This window comes from Sardina pilchardus, chromosome 7, assembly GCF_963854185.1.
Source record: "Sardina pilchardus chromosome 7, fSarPil1.1, whole genome shotgun sequence".
Taxonomy (NCBI): domain Eukaryota; kingdom Metazoa; phylum Chordata; class Actinopteri; order Clupeiformes; family Clupeidae; genus Sardina; species Sardina pilchardus.
Window position 1 is genome coordinate 9316654 of NC_085000.1, and position 22747 is coordinate 9339400.

The following is a 22747-nucleotide window of genomic DNA, read 5'->3' on the forward strand; positions in this document are numbered from 1 at the left end:
GCCTTGTTGCCATGTTGCACACATGCATTTGTTAAGTACAGCGGGGATCTGGATGCACTCACAGTTAGATCCCTGTTGGGGCCCCACAAATAGGTTCTGTGTTATAAATGTGTATACATCCGTCCAAGATCCCAAAACAGAAAAGAAACCCACAATAGGACAATTTATGTGATCATAATTTATTGTTCAAACTACATCAATTGGTCCTCAGGAAACTTCCACAAGTGCTTTAGGTTTGAATGATTCCATCATGACCAAAAGTACACATTGCACATATCTCTACCATGAGTATCGAAACTGCCATGTTTACAACTTTTATTTCTAGTTATTGCCATGCTGTGGTAAAGTGTAATAAGATGTTGCTGATGTTATCACTGCAGCTATAAGGTGTTTCTGAGTATGATAATAAAGGTATTGTCCTCTGTGTATTACTGAACAACATTCCTCAAATGAGCTCTTTACAGGTAGATTGATTTCATTGTAAATGCTCCTTTACTAGATAGTACTACAAGACATAATAATTTCTTTTGTGTGACATAAAGAAAAAAAAATCAATCATCCATAGTCCAAGTTAAAAAAAAACAAAAACTACTAGACTGACACAATGTGATAGTACTGATTACAAAACAAATGTCATACAGTATAGTTGGCATTTTCACAATTACCCATTGCAAAAATGGTTCAATACATATTTCTGGATTGTATATTTAGAGTTATGCATGGATCTCAAGCTAGATTTTTCTATGTGCACGGTATTTTTTGGAGGATATGTCAGGATTATTTCCATGTACCTATGTATGGATGTGGATTATATAAAAAGACCTCATCACACTAGGCAAATACTGTACACATATGTTTTTACAGTGTTGTACTTTCATGTACTTTCAGTTGTTTGTCATTGCTGACAAACTCCACTTTGGCAGTCAAAACACAGTATTTTTTTTTTTTTAAATTGGCAGATCAGCAAGACCCATGGCCCATGGACTTGACTTATGAATGATATTGTGACTTTTTGAGATACAAAAGAACTCGCCCTGTCTAGGCAATCACCATCCATTCTAATCACAGTTATCTTTGTTGACTGGCAGTCCATGTCCATTGTTTGGCATCCATCTTGCCAGGTCACAGTTACTGTCATTGACAGTTTTTTCGTCTTCTTTCTTCTCTGTCTCCCATTTCTTATTGTAAAATCCACTTTTCCAGAAATTGTCGTGCTTGTTTAATGTCAGAGTGCTAGTCCGCTGATAGGCCTGTGTTGCACACACGCTTTCCCCCTCCTGGCATGGCATATGTTTTGTCTGTGACCCAGGAGGGCAGCAGAGTCCTGGTGATTAGGGTGAGATTAAACACCTAACAGAACAGACAGCATGACAGCATGATTGGTTGAATCAGGGTGATGGGGTGGGGAGGGTGGGGTGGGGGGGGGGGGGGGGGGGGGCTGATGGGAACAGGGATTTTAAAAGACACTGCTGCCCTCCGGGACCATCTAGTCCTGTGCTCCGCCACTACACACCCACCGCAACACTCTGGGCATCCTGTAAAGTGCAATTCTGGAAGGGTGAGGGAGCTGTCCTTCAGAGACTGTTTTTGTCTGGGTGTTCCGACTCGGGGCTGCGAGGGAAGTAGACTGTGGCTTTGTGCTCTTCGTAACGGTCAATGTGCTTCAGATGCACCACCATGTGCAGTGCGTAAGCCAGAACCAGGAGCAGGATCAGGGAGGTGATAAGGCCCATCAGAATGGCAGGGGTGAAAAAGGTGGCGCAATCACTGGCTGAGGCAAATTTGTTGGACTGAACATTGAAGGCCTGGATCTGTAATGGGAAAAATATCAAGAGGTTATTAATTATCTCAATATCTTATGAGTTTTATTTATCTAATAAAATAACAAGTTGTTATAAAAATAACTACAGCAGTCTTTGTCTTCGCATGAAATGTTCAGCACTCTCTACAGTGTCCTCCTCAGTTCACACACTTTGATCATTTATTAAATGAATTAAATTTACCTTTTACATTTAAATCTACAGTACAGATTATGTAATATTATGAAATGACAAAATGGCGTCTTGCTATATTTTAGGGATTGTAAGAAATTTCTGAGGAAAAACTCTGAGAAACCTTGAATATCTAGACAATTTAATAAAATAAAACTTTATTTATATAGTGCCTTTTGGGAAGTATTGCTAAACAGGATGCTAACAACAGAGCAAAATGCCAGAGAATTTATCAGTGATCTGAAATCAATAACTGGATTAACCCTTCTATTGTAAGCCCTAAAACACAATACATGAAACATGGTATGTCAAAAGAAAATGTTAATAATGTAAATACAAAATCAAAACAATTTGCATGAAAATATGTTAAATTCCATGAACTCATCTACATGTTGCATGTTATAAGAGACCGTGTGTATTACATATACAGTACAAAGAAATCACATGCATCATCTAACTCTATGCTTGGTATGAATGCCTAGCTTGCTCCCTGTCACCCACCTGGAAGTCTGTGAACGTGATGTGCCAGTTTGCCGAGCTGTCAGTGTAGGAGCTGGGCACCAGTAAGGTGTCATATTTCTGTAAGCTGCTGACATGCTGGCAGTGGTAAGAATAGGTAGCAGGGGCGTAAACCTCGGTGGCGTTGAAAACAGCCTCGTGCGTCCAGTTGTAGTGGATGTGAACACTGTCCAGAGTGAACCAGTTCTGGCCAGCCGACTCGTAAAATGTGTTGGACATGTGAAGTCTGTTGATGAGGAAGAAACAGAGAGAGAGAGAGAGTCATCGTGACAGGCATTACAGCTGAATGACTGCACCAGTGATAAGCTGGCGATGACATGTTTTTTTGACACAGAGTGCTGAGTACTTACTTGATGACAAGTCCTCTTATGTCCTCCACATCTCCAAGGTGCAGGGACAATCTGTTGTCAAAAAAAGACACCAATCAATCATCAAATTATCAAGGGTTAAAAATTGCTAAAATGGAAAAACACAAATGCCTATGAATAAACAAGCCGTGTAAAATAGGCCAGTGAAGTCACCATCAATCTGTGCTATTATCACTACTTACACTATATTGAGATACATCCAAAGCCTATTATCACAGGATTTAGAACAATGGCCCATTGAAGCCCACAGCTTATAGCACAAAAGCGAGGTTACCATTGTTTAATGAAGCATAGTGTATGTTTTTGAAACTATGACTTATAGTCTGAATGGCTAAGACAGTATAAACAGAGTTAATCCAAAAGCACACACAAAAGCCAGCCATTACGTACGTCGCTTTTTCCTTGGAGCAGACTGAGCCTTTTGTCTCTACTGAGGCATTGGGCCCAAACACTCTCTCAGTTAGATCCAGAAATGTCTGGTTCCTGTAGCGAATGGCCAGACGTTTGGCTTTGAACAGAATGCATATCTTGCCATTGTAGGCTACGGTCATCGGAGAGTATGGCCCAGAACTGGTCGACTGCAGTAACTTCCGTTTAGTTCTGGGTTGGGCATGCAGGTGCCACCCATAAGGCTGTCAGGAAAGAGGGGAAAAGGGGAAAAAACACTGAACAAAAATATCATGGGAACATCTAATGTAAAGGCTTATCTGAATGACTGCATAAAGAGAAGAAAATCCCTGTTGACATCATCTGGTCAGAAACAAATTCATATATGCTGCTCTAATCGGATGCCGTGCTACAACAACAACAGAGGCTGGATGTACATATTTCATGGCTTTGGGAACTATTCTTGTGTGCAAGGTCACATTGGCTATCAGGGAAAATGCTTTACCTGCAGTATTCTTCTGAGCGGATTCTCAGCTGCAGGCAAATAACTGCCCTCGTGCGAGGCACTTGGATTCTCTACGCCCACTCCATCTGCATCACAGCGATGGGAGAAGATTTTAGGGTAGGTAGATGAGCTCTGTGACACCACCCAGCACATGGAGTCACAGTATTATTTTTAGTGACGCTCTCACTCTGGCTGCCTATATGCCAAACACCCTGGTCTGCTTCTGATGGTCTGAGAATCTACACATTCTGATCAGCAGGCTCATAAAATCTGATGTAGGATGAAAAATAAGAGTGGCTGTCATTTTCGTGGCATGTTTTCATATACATATTGAGCAAGACCTGTGTCCTTGTCAGCCTGCCTGATCGGTGATCTCATTACTTAGTGAGGTAAGGGGAGGCGAGGAAGGTGTGAGATTGTGACAACAGGAATAGTCTTGAGGGATAGTTTGTATTCACAAGAGCACAATGATTCATCGAGGCTTTAGACAAATTTAGAACAAATCATGTCACTTTAATTAAACTCATGGCAACAAGCGGGGATAAAAAGATCTTGTTTACAATCGGTTTAGAAGCGACCTGAACTGAATGTTGTAAACTGCAAAAAGATATGAATCTAAACGGTATTTTCCAGAAACTGTGAGGAGCTTGTTACTGACCTGTTCTGATTCTGATAGCTTGATACTGGGGGACCTCTGAACTGTATAAAACAGAAAAATAAACTTGTTCAAACCTTGTTCATAATTAAGAACAGTCGTCATTGTGACATGCAACATACAGTGTATTCTGTGCAAAAATAACTGGACCATTCTGAAAAGAAATAAGCACACTAAATGAACATTTTGTAACCAGTTATTTTCAATGAGTAACTCCCATTTTTGCCTTGTTTACATGAGGTTAACGTGTCTCTCTCTCTCTCTCTCTCTCTGTATACGTGCACATGTTTGTGTGTATGCCTGCGTGTCTAGCAGACAGTCTACCCTCTCACACCACCCTGACTGTTCCCATAATACAACAACTTCCAAGATTATCCCAAGACAAACCATTTAAACATCTAATCATAATGAGCTTGGCCGAGGTTATTCTAATACCTGATTAGGAGTCTGACTTTCGCCTGGTTTAGATCTGGAGGGGCTTCTGCACACTTTGCAGCCTACCGTGCCTCAAGCTTTGGCCACCGTTAGAATAAGGCTAAACTATCTGGAACCAAGGTCAGCAGAGCCATGGCCAATATAAAAGATTAGGAAGCGACACTCAGTTCATTATCAAGCTACAACTGTTGTCTACTGGAACAACACAGGAAGCGAAGTGTCCAAAAAAGTCCAAAAGTGTCTTTCAACATTGTTCTGAGCACTTTTCACTAGTCCTTTTTAAGGAAAGATACTCAAAAGGTATACATAATTTGGATTTCTTTAAAAAATTATTATCTAACAAATAGCCTTTCAAAAAATGAGGCTTAGTCCATATTGTAAACAACTGATTGGGTACATAAGGGGTATAGGCCTAGGATAAATAACAGGAGCATTTTATCACCTTCAGTTAACAGGAACAGTTTTATCAACAGTCCTGCATGGCAAACACAATTCAGTAGCTTTTGGTCGCACTATACATGGACTATCATAGCAAAAATGCCTTACTGCAGTACACACCATTCTGAAATGAGCCCTAAACTATTAAACTATACTCCCTCCATTACATTGACAACCTGTTCAACCACAGCTAACATGGTCCTCAGGAAGGCACCGATTGCAGGCCTGTGTGAAATAACTCTCCCCTTTGTTCCTCTGCCAGCTTACTGGGGGCAGCAGCTGAGGACTCTGCTGCTGTCATTGGTTATGCCTGGACAGAGCGAGGTAAGTGCTGAACATAGCATATATGTAATAGAGAAGAAAAAAAACTATACTCACACACTATGTCTTCGTCTCAATGTGATAATGTGCCATGTTCTCTCTTTCTATCTCATTTGTCTTCTCTTTTCGTTTCCTTTGCTTGCCTGCATGTCTATGGTTTCTTCTTTCTTTCTTTTTTTGTACTCTAAAGCATATTTGGGCCATATGTCTACAGGAATGTGCTGCCACGACACCTAACAATAGGTTAGATAATCAGATGGGATTAAGATTACAGCCATCACGTCCTGATGTGTTGACCTCAAAGTACTCAGAAAACATTGTGAACAACTGGACACAGTGCTTGCCCCTCTCAAATCAAGCCATGACAACATTCTAAATGGCAATCCTTATAATCAACACAGCATGGGAAATGTGGCATGCAAGTATCGAGTTTTATTGATGTTTGAACATCTTTCTTGACGCAGATAATTCTTCTTTCATTGATATTATTAACTGATGTCTTAGCATAGACACAATAACAAAGATAGAAATTGATCTCAGTTTTGAATAGGATTTGAACAGGATTTTTCAGTGCAACCTGCCTGTCTGAGCTCACCATCTGCTTTCATATGGATGAAAATATGTAATCCTTTTCGGAAAATTCAAACCATACCTCTGAGTTAACTAATCATCTGTCATAATAGTTGTTTAAAAGTCTTAGACTATGTTCACATGTGAAATCCAGACCTCTCTCAACATGTAATTAATAGGCGGATCAGGCTTCCAAAAAACCATTGCACAATGACAAAAGAGATTGTGCAGACACTGTTTCAGACAAAGATGAATACACTCTGTTTAAAAAATAGGAAGCTGTCATAGATTGTCAGCTAAACTGATAACATTCTCCAAGTTGAAATGACAACTTTATCCCTCCACTATCCCAGGGGGAAATGCTAACTTAAAGATTAAAACAGTGAATTAAATGATTGCATTTAGTATTCCTAATACAAAAGTGACACAACAAAAGCCATTCCATTAGACACATATGGTTCAAGTAATATGCCATAGGAACACAAAGCAATACATTACTACTGAGATGGAGTACCACATGATACAAAATAGGAAATAACATGAATTCGACAATTATGATGACAACTACATCTTACATGAGAGGACCAGTATCCAAGAATAAACCAGTAACAACATAATAAATTTTTCTTTAGAGAGCCCTGATGTTTAACAGACAGTGTATTTTAAGGTTCCTATAGCAGGCCAGCTGAGTGGTGCTATTGCAACACATTGTGGAGTGTCATCTATAAACTGAATCCAACAGCTAGAGCACTGAATGGAGAGTGTCTCTCCTGTCTCTTTGTCATAGCCATATCACAATGTGTTGCAGTTACAGTACAAACGCAGACAGAAGCATCCATATATTCTATTTCTGGTGCTCACTCCTTTCCTATGCATATATGTATGAGCCTTAAGGGACTCTCTTACGCTTCTTTTTAAACCCTATTTTTTGTCTCCCCTTTCTCACAGGCTTCCTGATGACTCCAGCCCACTGTGAGAAAGATCCAGCTAGAGAACCTGGAACTGCACAGCATCACTGCTGGGCATCCGTGAGCCGAGACGGAAATAGCAGCACCTTACCTCTTGTCCAGGATTGCAGGCACTTGATCAAAGGGCAAGGACAGTTGCATAAAAACAAAAGGTAGCAGTGCAAAAATAAGAAAAACACTGTGTTTAGCCATTGAGACAATCAGAGGAGACTGCCCGAGATGAGGTCTGCTTCATAATCTGCTCTGATAGCATATCCCTAAACCTGAGCAGAGTGACGGGCAGCGGCGGCAGCCAATGCGCACACACAGGGTGAGGATAATCGTGCGTCACACTCCACGCAGCCTTCATTCTTGCTGCCTCGCTGTGCCCCACCCCTCCCTCTCTCCCTCCCTCTCCCTCTCCCTCCCTCTCTCTCTCTCTGCCTCATTGTGTCCCTCACGAAAACATAGCCTCTGGCAAATCCCAAACTTCTTGCTATTTAACCTTCATTACACACTATTTATTTGTAACACAAATTCACATTAATTTGATTTTAATCACTGCTACAGTCAGATTAATTCTGACTGAAACATAAAAGAGTCTGGCTGGAGAAATGTGATGACATGACCTAAATTTCATGGCCATGATAATTGAAATTCATTCATATGAGGAGTTATCCGTGTGATATAAAAAGAAACCCCCTGAGCATAGACTTGAAAAACAGATAAATAAATAAAAATGAAAAAAGAAGGAGGGGATAAACACATTTGCAAGCATCTCACAGCAGACTCCCTTCTGAGTCAGATGATGTTGAATCATTTCAGCGTTTATTTCTGGCCTGCTTTTTTGACTTTCATGGAACTGTCAGAGGTGCTCAGCTTTTAGTCTGCTGAATGCATATCATTACATCCAAAACAGTGGGCAGTAGTAGCCTATCAATTAATGGCAACAGTTACACCTACGCGCTTGAAAATAGCACTCTGTGAGCGCAGTATTATCAATTTATAGTATGAGTTCCATCTGTTGTTCCAGAAGCCAACATACTGTAGGGCGTGATTCCTCACACTAACATCAGAAATAAACAAAGACCACTCAGTTGTTTTCGTACAAATAGATAGACGCTGTAGGCTAGCCTACTTAGACTATCGTATTCATGATCAAAACACGTTTTCTAATATGCACAACATCCACTCAAGACGTGGGCAGTCATAATATGCTCGAATTCTGATGCACCACAAATAAAATGGGGCAGCTGGAGACAGCGCTGCAATGGCTTTCTGCATCTTGTGGCATCTATCGATGCACTGACTTTCAAGAGCAACATAGCCTGTGAAGAAATGAAATCTCGCCGCCTAGTGGATAAATATGGTAGGCCTACTCTGATAAACATCAAATCATAAGAGGACTTCTTCATGACCATTCTGAAATTGTAGCAGTTGTAGGCCTAGGGGCCATGTGTTGACTTTTCCTGCCAGTTCTATGCCATGCACCTTTATGTTAACCACTTAGCTGACATCAAGGGTAAATGTTGAATACATACTTGATGTACAAAATGTGCACAATTGCAAATCTGTTCGTATCGAGTTATTAACAAATTATTATTATCGAGTATGCCTATCTTATAAAATACAACAAGCCACATCTGACCTAGCAGCTAGCGTTAAATCCGGTTGGAGGTCGTCTCAGTCAGAGCGGGTCTCAGTTTACTATTTCTATGGCAACACATGTTTACTCTCTTGCGCCACAACAAAGATGAGTACGATGAGACGAAACCGTACAAGTGTGATAATTGCTTATCTATATTAAACATAGAATTTAGTTTTTACTGAACACACAAAACGTTGTCTGGTTAAATAACTATCAGAGGTAAGAGATTACGGAGTGTATATCGAGATGCGCGTTAGCGAACACTTTTAGGTAATTAGCCAGATGGCTAGTTAGCTTAGTTGGCAAGACATTCTAGGCTTCTGTCACTTGACAGTCATGTAACTTCTAACTTGGCAGAGTACAATTGCATACACTCGCATTATGGTTTGGTTGACATGATCTACTTGTGTTTTTTTCCTAGGATGCCTACCTCCACAGGGGGGCTCAAATCATCCCTAGAGGATGGTCTGAAGCAATACAGCGTCTTGCCACCTATCCAGACCGGACCAGGGAAGAATGGGGTCCGAGCGAGTGATGTGCCCCCTGAGAGGTTGGCAACACAGAGGAAGCTTCTGCGGCACAGGAGGAGTAAAAATCAGCAACAAGAGTTGCAGAAATTAATGTAGGAATTGTTTGTCTTTTCCTTCTCTAAAAGTTGAAAAGTTAATAATAGAAGTATTATGCAATACATTTAAATACAGGTTGGTTGTCTAATGACTGCACATGTAGGCCTATTCATGAAAAATAGTCGCTTAGATTTAAATTTCATTAAATGTTTCCCATAGGATTGACAGTGCAATGCAAGCCTACCAACAGTCCAAATATGCTCGACCCAGTGCCCCTCAGCCTGTGGAGCCCCAGCTCGCCACCTCGGTAGAATGACCTTATCTAAACATTTTCTCAGACTTTTTTTTCCAACACTACTCTGTGAAGGTATGACACACAAGTAATTTGTGTTTTAACTGCTGTCTGTTTTCTTGTAACAGCTGAGCGTCGAAAACAGGAGAGTACGTTTCATTTTGTTTGGCTATCGGGTACCTTAAGCAAATTAGAGATAACATCAACAAACATAGCTTAAAAGAGCACAATTAAAACTGACTCTCTAATTTGATTCTCTCTTCATTGTGAAGAACTACACATTTCTGAAAACATGCGTGGAGGCCAACCCGATCGTGCCCATCCAGCAGCAGTGGCTGGATGCTATGCTGACCCGGGTGCCCCCGCAGCTTCGCGAGGGGCCCGGCCGCCAGGAGCTTCTGGAGGAGCTCTGCATGGAGGTCAGCGAGAACTTCATGGCCGGCATGGTCAAGCACACAGGTGAGCACGATGGAGCTCTGCTACGGTTGGAGTTCCCTGTACAGTCTCAGCAATCATTTCAAGCCTTTACACAGAGAAGCACATTTTAGTGCTGATGGATGTACTGTACTTCACTGAGCATGAGCCACTCGTGACATATTCTGAATTGCCATCTCAGAAGACTGTAGCCACAGGGATTCTGATGTGTTAGAGTTGTCAGTGTTTTCAGGGATTCATCTAATGTGTTGTCTTTCATCAGTGAACACTATCCTTCAGAAGCCAGATGCAAAGGCAGCAGAGGTTGAACGACTGGACCAAGTCGCAGCAGCAAAGTAAGTGATATGTGAATGAGAGAATGCAGTATGTGGTAATCAGCAGTAGAACGGTCTGTAGAAGCCTCATTTATGTAATGTCACAGAGGTTTTTTGGAGATACAGTCCCTATATTGATGTATCCGTGTTTGTTTATTTGCAGAACTTATGATTTTACCAGGCCTTGGAAGGACAGCTTCATCAAGAATCGAAAGGAGATGAAGGAAAATTTGCACATTCTCCATCCAGTCATGAGAATCACTCTGGATATATGTTATGCAACCTTCTCTAATCTACTGCTGGTCGATCTATCTGACTGCAGGTGTGAAAGAACAACTGGCATTTTCCTCGGTTTATGGATACAAATTGCCATTATTAAATTCAGTTATAATTATGAGTTATGTTATTGTAGATGTAGTTCCAGTTATCCGTAACATAAAGTCTTTAGATAATTGGTGAAAATCTGCAAACTGGTAATACATTTCAACTGTACATGCAAACACACATTAGTTTCAGGAAGTATTTCTTATTGATATAGTAGTTGATTCATTTCACGATAACTGTAACCGAACCATCCTTTTAATTACATAATAATGGAAATGTAATTAATTTAATGGCAACGTGTTGTTGTGTGGATTACTGAAATGGACTTGTGCTTGAAGGTCCACGGGTCCCGTTGACTGTGTGAGCCTGAAGAACAAAGTGGCTCTGGAGTGTGACAAGATGGAGGACAGACTCATGAACACCTGGTTCCCCAAAGTCATTCATGTCCTCACCAGCAAAGACATGATCAAAGGAATAAAGGCAGACAAGCTCGACTCTTTCTACGACTGTGCCTCTACCCTCATCTCAAACCAGGTGAATTGAAATAACTGAATGTGAATTTGATGCTGAAATGTAGAGGATCTTCATCCTATCGGTGTTGACTGTGTGAAAGAGGCCTAATTGTTTATAATCTAATGGAAAACTAGACTACACAACTTATTGTATCATGCACTCTCATGAACATAAAACGTCAGATTGTATCACTGTTAGTTAGATAATGGGTTTTGTTTTTGAGCATCTTTTAACTACCAGTATATGTGGATCTCAGATCCAGGTAACTGTCATCTCATTGGGAAGGTTGTGATACTGTAGCTGTAATTGTCCTGTCTATCCATCACCTGTCTTCTGGTTAGACACAAACTGCATTTTTTGTCCTTGTACTCTGCACAATGACAATAAAGTTGAATCTAATATAATCTAATCTGTAATGTTAAACTAAAATAAATGTTAAATGCAACATACTGCCCCCCATCCCTACCCACTCCTTAGCTGAAAGGCCTTATCGAGCGCAGTGTGGAGGAGTTTGCCATGCTGTTCACCCCCAGCGCGGCCTATAAGTTACCCCTCTTCAGGATGGACCTGACCTTTGATGATGAGAAGATGGAGTTCTACCCCACTTTCCAGGACCTGGAGGAAGCGGTCATGGAAATCCTGAATAAGATCTCCAACACCTTGCAGGTGCACTACACAGGAGCCTAAAACTAGAATTGAATACGGAGTCCATCCTTTTGTAAAGATAAAACCAACTTGCATTGGCAATTGTATCATTTAGAAAGCTTCTTTCCTAATCTCCCTCTCTCTCTCTCTCTCTCTCTCTCTCTCTCTCTCTCTCTCTCTCTCTCTCTCTCTTTGCGCATGTGTTTGTATATGTGTTGGTGTTTCACAGAAAGTTCAAACAGTTCAGTCCTGGCTGGCAGAAGGTAATCCGTCAGTAGTGGATGCTAAACTGGCAGATCATGTGTTACTCTGGGCTCAGAAGACGGTCCGAGACGCTGTGCGCCAGCACATGGAAGAGCCGGACCTGCATTTTCAGTATTATGGTGCGTCTTCATGAGGACACTGAGCAAGATTCAAATGGAGCAAATGTGCACCTCTAATAGGAATTATTTTTATGGTACCCTAATGTATGGATAAGCAGTAATAAAAAATAATTCACTACTTTGTTTCACAAAGCACAGTACACCATTTTACAGTTACACCATGTTAATTCTAGAGGAATTCTCATGTTAATTGCATTGTTAACACACAGATTTAGCCACTATACCAGTGTCTTGCTGCTTTGTTTCATTTGATTGGCATGTAGTAAATGATAATAACAGCAATTCTATTCACTTGTGTTTCACTACAGTTGACAACTATGACTGGTTAGTCAATGGAACAGCTCAAGCTCAAATAGAGAAGTTTATGGAGGAAGAACATAGCTTTGATGAGTATGCTGAGGTAAGACTAAATGTGTTAAATATATTACATTATATTACATCAACTGTTGGTTCTTTTCTTTCCTAAATTCATGAAGATAATTTTTTCCCCTTTGAATTGATGTATCTCTCAGCAAGTGGAAGCTTTTCGGAAGCTGTCGAGGGAGATCATCAGCTTGCCTGCTGTGGCTCATTTTGCCATGGTCCGCCTGGACTGTGAGGAACTGAAGCAAGGCCTGGCCAAAAAGGCCAATGCTTTCGGACAGGTTCTCTTGGAACGCCTCATCAGAACTCACCGCGCACACTGTCTGGAGTAAGACCAGTTTACCATCCCTCTCTGTACTGGCCGCTTAATCAGCCTCACAGTACTTCACTTTGATCATGGCTTGCTGGTTACAGGGTCACAGTTATACAGTCTGCAGCTGAGACACAATAGCTTGTGATGTGCATGCAACTTGAGGCCTTTCACAGTTGCATACACACTCGCTGTTTATTTCTAATAGGAAGGTAGTGAAGAGATAGTGGTTTTGATTTCTCCTTAACATCCAGTTCCTCATTGTGTTGCTATTTACTTTGAATGTTCATCCAAGGATATGTAAGGAGTTTGAGACCATCCGGGAGACAGCACTTAAAGTACCTGAGACAACAGAGGACATAACTGAGATGCTGGCTTACATAGGACACGTGAAATCAAAGGGCATAGAAGAACTCAATGCCAAAATTATGGTGCGTAATGTCCTGCATATGTTACTCAGACATCCACCATTCTTTTATGAGGCCTAATTGCTTAACTGTATATTTACGAAAATATATCATCCTCTATTGTTTTCTATGGCAGGAGACACAGCACAGATTGAATTACTTGCTGGATGTGCACTTGTTCGATGCGGAGGACCTTGATCTGAACTCAGTAGTGCTTGTCTGGCCCCAGAATATATTGCCAATATTTGAGCTCAACAATGAGGTACCATAATGCTATGCCTTGCTTTCAAAAAATTTTGAGACATACTGTGAGCGTTTATTTTCATTAAGTTACCAGACATTTCAATTCAAAGTCACTGATATTATCCATTGAGACAGAATACATTTTCATTAACCTGTGTCGGCTCTTTGGCAATTAAAGTATTGACATTGATGATAGCATAATATTGTTAGTACTTTGCTGTATCATTTGCTTTTTTTTGCCGAGCTGCAGCTACAGAAGCCCATCATGTTGATGACCGCTGTGTGTGTGTGTGTGTGTGTGTGTGTGTGTGTGTGTGTGTGTGTGTTGTGCGTGTGCTGGCTACTGCAGCTGATGGAGAAGGCCAAGCGTAAGGGCGAGCAGGAGCTGCTGCTCCGGAGGGAGCGGCTGACCATGGAGCTGGAGAAACTCGGCCGCAGGATGAAGGAGTTCGAGGAGTGCTCCGAGCTGGACATGATGCAGCAGGTGGGTCCACTGCTGACCTAGTGGTCTCTACTGCTGCAGTGATACGCTGCCAGGCCAGTGCAGTGCACATTGCGCCCTAAAGGAAGTGTTTCTTTGTTTAGTTTGGTCTAACTCACTTTCAAGCTTACTAAACAGGACATTGTGCAAATATGGCACATTTCATCACACCAATCTCTCTCTACAGTCATTTAAATGCTTTAGATTTTTAGATTAGGTAACCTTCTTCGAAACAGAACTGATCCATGACTGTGTTATACCCTTGCTGCATTTTCTGCAAACTGATCCATGGCCTGTTTAATACCTCTACTAGAGCTCTCGTCCTTGCCTCTTCACAGCTTACTAACTATGATGTCTCTTGCAGTATGTCAGTGATGTGAGAACGGTTCAGAAGCGGCTGCAGGATGCCGAGGAGGCCATCGATTTCATCAATAAAGAGGAGACGCTTTACAAATGGGACCCGACAACCTACCCAGCTATTGAAGTTATCAAAGAGAGTATTGAGCCCTACCAGAAGCTTTTTGGTTTGGTGTTGAGATGGCAACGAACTGAGAGGAAGTACGTGGACTTTCTTAATTCCTGACTGCGTTTAACCTATTCCTGCAAGCTGCAATGAATTGATTTAATTGCCCTAATTTGAATGATGGCAAAGAGGTCTTAAGTCTACCGAGAGTTAATTGAATAATTAGGTTAAATTTAGACTAATTTAACACCATGGGCAAGAGCTTTACCAGAAAGACTGGCAAGTCTGCTCAATGCTGTCATCTGCCAGATAATTATTGCACAGAAACTGTAGACTTGTTGATAGACTTTGCCGTTTACCCGCCATTTAAATCAGGGCATATTAACTGAGTTCACTTATTATTTAGATGGATGGATGGGGCCTTTCTGGACCTGAATGGAGAGAGCATGGAGGTTGAGGTGGACGAGTTCTTCCGTGAGGTCTACAAGACGCAGAAGTTCTTCCAGCAGAAGCAGAAGAAGGCCGAGCAGGAGCGAGAGAAAACGGCCCCGAAGAAAAAGCCTGGGGAGCAGGACGACAAGCAGGAGAACGCCACTGTCTCCATCTGCTCCAGGGTCCTAGAGCAAGTCAAGGACTTCAAGGTACCGACTTGGTTAAACGGCTTGTGATTACTCGTGACGCATAGGAAAATCCACCCCCTGTCTTCGGAACATAATGACTTTTCATTCTGCACAGAGACTACATCATAGTTCAGGATGCAATTGACAGCAAGCAGGGAATTAATAGATTAGACCAGGATTTCATATGGAGTAGGGATTTGTCACTGCTGAAGCAATGGGTGGGCATGTAAGCATTCCTGGAAAGAGACTAGGAGAATCATGATTAAAAGTGCAGGGAGCAGAATGAAGCTGTGTTCTCAGATAAGTCGTCGATGAGAGAGTTATGCCTTCATGGTGGGGGATTTGAATGTATTGAAGGAATCCATTTTCAGGTGTAGCATCACAACGGAGCTCTCCATGGTGCTGAAGTGTTTTGGGGGTGTATATTGCAACTAGACATACTACCAGACTGCTATGTCTCACAACCAATGTCTCACAAACATAGATAGTCACATTCTTAAAGAAGTCCTGTCCATGGTGAAATTCATTTTGTATGAAAACACAAAAAGATGACAATATATTTTTTTGAGAATGCCAACCGTCCTGCTTCCGCTATGAGCTGTGAATTCCTTTTCACAGGAAAACATTCCGATGGTGTCCATACTGTGCAACCCGGGCATTCGCACTCGCCACTGGGAGCAGATGTCCTCCATCGTCGTCTACGACCTCACGCCAAACTCCGGCACCACCCTGCGCAAAGTCCTGCGCCAGAACCTCGCCCCCTACCTGGAGCAGTTTGAGATCATCAGCGCAGCCGCCAGCAAGGTAATAGCCAGGTGGGGTGGTGGGGTGGGCTGGGGTGGAGGAGGATTGTTGTTTCAGGACTCCACTGTGTGCAGGGATTTCTTCATCTCCTCTCCTCAAGCCGTTTAATTAATTAGGCACTAATTAGATTAGGAATCCTCCCATCTAAACCTGATTCCACTGATTAGAGTGGATGTCTGTGCAAGTGCACCTACTGTATGCATACAGTATGTGGCTACGCTTTACATATCAAATAATCTTCTTCTTTCATAAAATAGAAGAAAATTAATTAAAGAAAATGAACAGATAGCTGAAATTTACTACCATAAGCAAGAGCCATGTCCTTATCCATTTTTTGTTAACCTTAATTGTTGTCAAAATGAAAACTCAGTTCAATAATGGCAAGTAGTGCTGTGCAATTAGTCGAATTAATCGATTAATCGTGATTATGACTTCCAAAAATTGTGAAAATAGCATAATCGAAATATAATGATTACAGTTTCATAACAATGCTCTCCTTTCGTCTTGAGTTGTCGTGTGTTAACTTTTTACATGTATTTTTTCCTGTTGGATTATGTTTAACAATCAATTTAACATTTTTAAAAGTGTACGTTTTGAATATGGATGATAGTTCCAAAATCACTGTGTAATCACGTTTAATAATTGTGATCTCAATATTGAACAAAATAATCATGATAATGATTTTTACCATGATCGAGCAGCCCTAATGGCAAGTCCTTTATTAATGTTGTGATAGTTGAATTAATTTCAAAGCAATTTAGACCACCAGTGGTCTGCCATAGGCACTGATAATGCCATGGTCTCTGTTGAGCCCTTGGAGATAATAATGCCCTGTGAGTTGACCTGTGCTGACCTGTGCATCATGCCCTGTCCAGGAATTCTCCCTTGAGAAGGCCATGCAGACCATGGTGGAGGTGTGGGATGGGGTGTCTTTCAGCCATCACCCCTACCGCGAGTCGGGAGTGTCCATCCTCACTGCTGTGGACGAGATCCAGACCATGCTGGACGATCAGATAGTAAAAACACAGACCATGAGAGGCTCCCCTTTCATCAAACCCTTTGAGGCAGAGATCAAGGTTGGTAGAAAATAGAGTTGCTTTAAAAGTGATAGCCAACAAACAACAAAAGAGGCACTGTATAAACACGAAAGCCATGTTACAGCACCCTTAATCAATTGGATGCAGTGTTTTTCTGCTTAGTCACTGATATCATGCCTTTGGACAGTGGAAATATCTCTGAGTTCCATTAGTGAAATAAGCCTCTTCCTGGTTGTGCTTAGAGGTGGGAGGAGCGTCTGATCCGTATCCAGGACACCATAGACGAGTGGCTGAAGGTGCAGGCCCAGTGGCTCTACCTGGAGCCCATCTTCAGCTCGGCGGACATCATGCAGCAGATGCCCGAGGAGGGGAAGCTCTTCCAGACCGTCGACAAGATCTGGAAGGACGTCATGAAGCACTGTGTGAGGGACCCAAAGGTGAGGAGTCTGCTTTTCCTGGAGGTTTCGAATAAATGATTGCAAAAAGGAGTTCTAATAAATGGTATCAATTTGATTCATTTCAAATGGATAAATACTGGCCCTGAATGCCTCTGTGCTGTGTTTCACAGACCTTATATAAACAGTACAATGACAATATCAAAGAATACTGTCGTAGTATTGTGAATGTAATTCATGCTTCATGCATAATGTTGTATATATTTTATTTTCCAAAAGATTTTAGCTGCAACGTCACTGCCTGGCTTACTTGAAAAGCTTCAAGATTCCAACGGACTACTTGACAAAATAATGAAAGGACTAAATGCCTACTTGGAGAAGAAACGGGTCTTCTTTCCACGGTTAGTCAAAGATCACCCATATTACATGAATCACTTACCTAGTGTTTAGTCCATACATTACATATGTAGTCAGGTGGGATTAGCTGTGATGTGACTTTGTCATCGGCATGACTGAATTAGAATGCATATCAACAAATGTCCTTTTCTTTTGCCGCAGGTTTTTCTTCTTGTCCAACGACGAGATGCTGGAGATTCTCTCCGAGACCAAGGATCCTCTGCGGGTGCAGCCGCACCTGAAGAAGTGCTTCGAGGGCATCGCCAAGCTGGACTTCCTGCCCAACCTGGACATCCGGGCCATGTACAGCAGCGAGGGCGAGCGGGTGGAGTTCATCCAGCTCATCTCCACCTCTGAGGCCCGCGGCGCGGTGGAGAAGTGGCTGGTGCAGGTGGAGGACATCATGCTGCGCAGCATCAGGGATGTGGTCAACCGCTCCAGACTGGTGAGAGGGCTCATTTATCCTCTCTCTCTCTCTCTCTCTCTCTCTCTCTCCCTCTCTCTCTTCCTCTCTCTCTCTCTCTCTGTCCCTCTGTCTCTCGCTTTGTGTGTGTGTGTGTGTGTGTGTGTGCGTTGCTTTTATTTTCTATATGCGTGTCTGTTGCAAAAGAGAGAAAAATGGAGAAAGCAACTGTGTGTGATCTGAATACTGTATGTATTCAGTGTGAAACCCAGAGCTTTTCTTGTTCTTAAATTGGCTATCCAGGGTTATGTTATTTGGTATATGGTAGGTTACTGTAATTATCTCCAGACAAGCAGAGAGATTTGGGGCTCTAGGCAACGTAGACGCTCTCTACACACTGAGCCCATGGTTCTCTGTGTCACTGTAGGCCTACCCAGAGACCAAGAGGAGTCAGTGGGTGCGGGACTGGCCCGGGCAGGTGGTGCTGTGCACCTCTCAGATGTTCTGGACACTGGAGGTTCACGAAGCCATCCGCAGTGGATCAAACGTAAGGATGAGCTTTTTAATTATGTTTTATAGTGATAAATACTGTAACAGTACATGACAATCACACCAATTTTGAAGTCATGGTTCAGTTGCTTTTTGGTACGGTAAGCCTGCAGGTACTGCTAGCCTAAAATTCCCTGAAAATATTGCTAATGCACAACGGTAATAGCATATTGAAAAAGTGGCAAATAAAATGTTTTTGACGTTATATGACTTTTATTTGTCTCTCCTTGTGCTCTTGTGAGATCACATTTTTCCAACTGCAGTAGCAATATGTGTGTTCTGTCTCACTGCCACCGATGCTTTTGTAGGGTTTGAAAAACTACCATGAGCAGCTGCAACTGCAGCTGAATGACATCGTGGAGCTGGTGCGCGGGAAGCTACCCAAGCAGACTCGCACCACGCTGGGCGCTCTGGTGACCATAGATGTACACGCTCGAGACGTGGTCATGGAGATGATCGAGAAAGGTACTATAGACACAAATACATACATACATACATACATACTGTACATACACACACACACATACATACATTCATGCGTACATACATATTCACACATATACATACTATACATACATACATACACGTACACATACATACATACAGTACATACATAAATACTGTACATACATACATGTACATACATAAATTGCCATTGTTTGTTTTTATTGCAGGTGTCTCACATGAAACGGATTTTCAGTGGTTGGCTCAGTTGCGTTACTACTGGGCCAATGAGAACGTTCGTGTCCGCATCATTAACTGTGATGTGAAGTACGCCTATGAATATCTAGGCAACTCACCTCGTCTCGTCATCACTCCTCTGACAGACAGATGCTACCGCACTTTGGTAGAGTGAAACATGTCAATATGGTTTCATAGAATCTTCCTCATCAACTCTGATGTGATATAAATGTTACATTAAATATGTAGACAAATTAAACAATACACATATTGTTTGTTAGATTACTGAATGTATTGGTTGTTTATATTGTATTGCCCTGTGTGTCAGATCGGAGCCTTTTACCTGAACCTAGGGGGCGCTCCAGAGGGCCCTGCTGGTACTGGGAAGACCGAGACCACCAAGGATCTGGCCAAAGCTCTGGCCGTGCAGTGTGTGGTCTTCAACTGCTCTGATGGGCTGGACTATCTGGCCATGGGCAAGGTAGGAAATGTTTGTCTTTGAAGGGAAGGTATTGGACTGGATTTGATATCATGATACAGTATAGCTTACTATTGACTTCATTTGCATGATGAATTGGTTATGGGGTATTGATTTTGGTGAATAGCTATAGAATCAGACATTGAGATTGACCCATATTGATTATGGATTTCTCCCCCACACACATGCATGCATACACACACACACACACACACACACACATATCTGACTGAAGAGTGAAGACCCTCACATACAGAAACTGCTGTATGTGAGGGTGAGAGTACTCTCTTACGGTGCTGTTTTGCCTCTTCCTTACTCCACCCGTTAGTTCTTCAAAGGCCTGGCTTCGTCTGGGGCCTGGGCCTGCTTTGACGAGTTCAACCGCATCGAGCTGGAAGTGCTGTCTGTGGTGGCCCAGCAGATCCTGTGCATCCAGCGCGCCATTCAGCTGAAAATGGAGTACTTTGACTTTGAGGGGACGGAGCTGAAGCTCAACCCCAACTGCTTCGTCGCCATCACCATGAACCCTGGATACGCCGGTCGATCTGAGCTCCCCGATAACCTCAAGGTGACCCTCTCTCTCTCTCTCTCTCTCTCTCTCTCTCGCTCTCTCTTGCTCGCTCTCTCTCATTCTTTCTTTTTCTTTCTTTCTGTCTTTCTCTCTCTCCCTCCCTCTCTCCTGCCTTCCTCCTGCTCCTCCCTGAGAAGGCTGCCCGACACCTCCATTACTTCTGCTGTAGATTAATTCAATTAAAGGTGTCGGAACAGCCCCGTTCATCCAATCTCAGCGTACGATTAATTAGCCATCCCTCCCGATTCGAGCGACCTGACGGAGAAAAGCTAGATGCTAAATCCATGGGCAGGATGTGAGGTCAAACTCATTTATCTCTGTTGCACCGCTGGCTGCCTTCCCCTCCCCTGTCTCCTGTTTACCAGGTGCTGTTCAGGACAGTGGCCATGATGGTGCCTAATTATGCGCTGATAGCAGAGATCTCCTTGTACTCCTATGGATTCCTCAACGCCAAGCCGCTGTCGGTGAAGATCGTGATGACCTACAGGCTGTGCTCGGAGCAGCTCTCCTCCCAGTTCCACTACGACTACGGCATGAGGGCCGTCAAAGCCGTGCTGGTGGCCGCAGGAAACCTCAAACTCAAGTTTCCTGAGGAAAATGAGGACATACTGGTAGGCACTCGAAGGGCACAGCATAATTGTAAAGAGAATTGTTCATTAATATTTCAAATAATATTCCAAGAATATTTCAAACAGTATTTCACAAGTATTTCAAGAATATTTCAAATATACTGAGAGAATATTATGTCATGCTTTCAGAAATGTTTAAGCTTATAGTACTCTCTTCTTCAGCTGCTCAGGTCTATCAAAGACGTGAATGAGGCGAAGTTCCTGTCTCATGATATTCCTCTGTTTAACGGCATCACCAGTGACCTTTTCCCTGGCATCACCCTGCCTGAAGCGGACTATCAGGTGCGATGCTTTCATCTGTGACACATAGATAGTTCTGTAGGTTAAGTTTTAAATGTTTAGTACACAACTAACTGTTTCCCCCCCAAACCTAATTTCTCTAGTTGTTTTCTAGCTGTCTTTTACTTGTGTGCACTTAAAAAGTCCTGATGTTCATACACAATTTGAGCTCTGTACAAAGTTGCTCAGACCAAGCTGTAAACAATTTCAGCCAATCAACATGTTGCCTCAGGAGCACAGATAGGAGGGATGTAATTTGATTGGCTGTTGAGCTGAAATATCAATAACCTGTTGGCAGAATCACAGACTCTGCCTTTAAGATGCCCCTGTGTCATTGCTGTATCTTGTTTGGTCTCTAGCTCTTCTTGGACTGTGCACAGGAGTGCTGCAAAGAGCATAATGTCCAGCCAGTGGATGTTTTCCTCGAAAAGATCATTCAGACCTACGAGATGATGATCGTTCGCCACGGGTAACCTTGCAAAACCTCTGCCACGCTGTGGTTGATCTCATTTTTCAATTGATTGATATTCCCGCAGGTCTTGATTACCAGGCTCTGTGTTTTTGTATGTTTACTTGTTAGTTTGTTTGTTACTACTACTTCTTCTTCTTCTTCTCCTTCATCTTCCTCTTCTTATCAATAATGTCTTGTTATTATTACTCTTGTTTCTTAAAATGCTTTAGGTTCATGCTTGTTGGCGAGCCTTTTGCAGGCAAAACCAAAGTACTGCATGTTCTCGCTGACACCCTGACCCTCATGCACGAGAGAGGTTACAATGAGGAGGAGAGGGTGATCTATCGCACCGTCAACCCCAAGTCCATCACCATGGGTCAGCTCTTCGGCCAGTTTGATCCCGTCTCGCATGAGGTATGCTTGAAAAGTCTACAATCTGCAATAAATAGCAAGCAATGCGAAAAACAGTGAAAACAAAATGAAGGAGGTAGCATTAGGGGAATAAGATTTTTCACATATCTGATATTTGAGAGTCATAGACGACACAAGTCAGACACTTGTCAGCCAATCAGAAAAGAGTACCTTTTATGAGCATGGTGAGAATATCGAGCGGCTCCATCTCCCATTTCTCCACGAGCATTATGATTTGACTGACTCAAACCGTGGGCAAACAGCAGCCATGCTGACTTAATGATGTGGGTGACGTCAGACGGTGGTCTGGTGAATCTGATAAGTGTGTCAGACAGGCAGGGCGAGCGCGGTGCTGAGTGTTATCATCAGCAGAGCAGATGGTTGCTACTAAGTAGGTGGCTTTTGTATGATCCCCCTCCCAGTGGCAGTGCGGCCGACATACTCTTCCAATCCCAGCGGCAGATTTGCTGTCCTGCCGTGACTTGTGATTGACAATGGGATTGAGCGGCTGATGTGTTGA

General features: G+C 42.5%; 2 protein-coding genes across 2 annotated transcripts in view; one reads left to right on the plus strand and one right to left on the minus strand.

Moving 5' to 3' along the window:
- Window positions 1–1477: 1477 nt before the first annotated feature.
- Window positions 1478–7408, minus strand: atp6ap1lb (ATPase H+ transporting accessory protein 1 like b). Its single transcript, XM_062542147.1, has 7 exons — window positions 7249–7408; window positions 4429–4469; window positions 3771–3856; window positions 3269–3510; window positions 2861–2911; window positions 2493–2736; window positions 1478–1811 (listed from the first exon to the last, which is right to left on the minus strand). Exons 1-7 carry the CDS (start codon window positions 7347–7349, stop codon window positions 1575–1577), a joined length of 1002 nt encoding a protein of 333 aa, XP_062398131.1. The 5' UTR covers window positions 7350–7408; the 3' UTR covers window positions 1478–1574.
- Window positions 7409–9206: 1798 nt separating this feature from the next.
- The window catches only part of dnah12 (dynein, axonemal, heavy chain 12), a 36657-nt gene continuing 23116 nt past the window's right edge, over window positions 9207–22747 (plus strand). Inside the window, exons 1-30 of the mRNA XM_062540197.1 lie at window positions 9207–9406; window positions 9570–9657; window positions 9771–9791; window positions 9915–10101; window positions 10340–10412; window positions 10555–10713; window positions 11054–11249; window positions 11706–11894; window positions 12103–12256; window positions 12565–12656; window positions 12769–12947; window positions 13225–13360; window positions 13473–13598; window positions 13929–14063; window positions 14425–14618; window positions 14930–15164; window positions 15762–15947; window positions 16823–17023; window positions 17227–17421; window positions 17659–17780; window positions 17938–18220; window positions 18606–18725; window positions 19036–19192; window positions 19402–19574; window positions 19737–19889; window positions 20215–20454; window positions 20823–21068; window positions 21249–21368; window positions 21725–21834; window positions 22047–22230. Of these exons, the coding sequence (XP_062396181.1) occupies window positions 9207–9406; window positions 9570–9657; window positions 9771–9791; window positions 9915–10101; window positions 10340–10412; window positions 10555–10713; window positions 11054–11249; window positions 11706–11894; window positions 12103–12256; window positions 12565–12656; window positions 12769–12947; window positions 13225–13360; window positions 13473–13598; window positions 13929–14063; window positions 14425–14618; window positions 14930–15164; window positions 15762–15947; window positions 16823–17023; window positions 17227–17421; window positions 17659–17780; window positions 17938–18220; window positions 18606–18725; window positions 19036–19192; window positions 19402–19574; window positions 19737–19889; window positions 20215–20454; window positions 20823–21068; window positions 21249–21368; window positions 21725–21834; window positions 22047–22230 (4854 nt within the window). The remainder of the gene's footprint in view (window positions 9407–9569; window positions 9658–9770; window positions 9792–9914; window positions 10102–10339; window positions 10413–10554; window positions 10714–11053; window positions 11250–11705; window positions 11895–12102; window positions 12257–12564; window positions 12657–12768; window positions 12948–13224; window positions 13361–13472; window positions 13599–13928; window positions 14064–14424; window positions 14619–14929; window positions 15165–15761; window positions 15948–16822; window positions 17024–17226; window positions 17422–17658; window positions 17781–17937; window positions 18221–18605; window positions 18726–19035; window positions 19193–19401; window positions 19575–19736; window positions 19890–20214; window positions 20455–20822; window positions 21069–21248; window positions 21369–21724; window positions 21835–22046; window positions 22231–22747) is intronic.

What these genes read in the sequence shown, in the direction of transcription:
- atp6ap1lb (XM_062542147.1), bottom strand. Translation starts at nt 7,349, where the DNA reads ATGGCTAAACACAGTGTTTTTCTTATTTTTGCACTGCTACCTTTTGTT. An exon ending in AGCTATCAGAATCAGAACAG is followed by an intron (nt 3,857 to 4,428) that starts GTCAGTAACAAG and finishes GCTGTGATGCAG; the next exon opens with ATGGAGTGGGCGTAGAGAAT. An exon ending in ATAAGAGGACTTGTCATCAA is followed by an intron (nt 2,737 to 2,860) that starts GTAAGTACTCAG and finishes CCTCATCAACAG; the next exon opens with ACTTCACATGTCCAACACAT.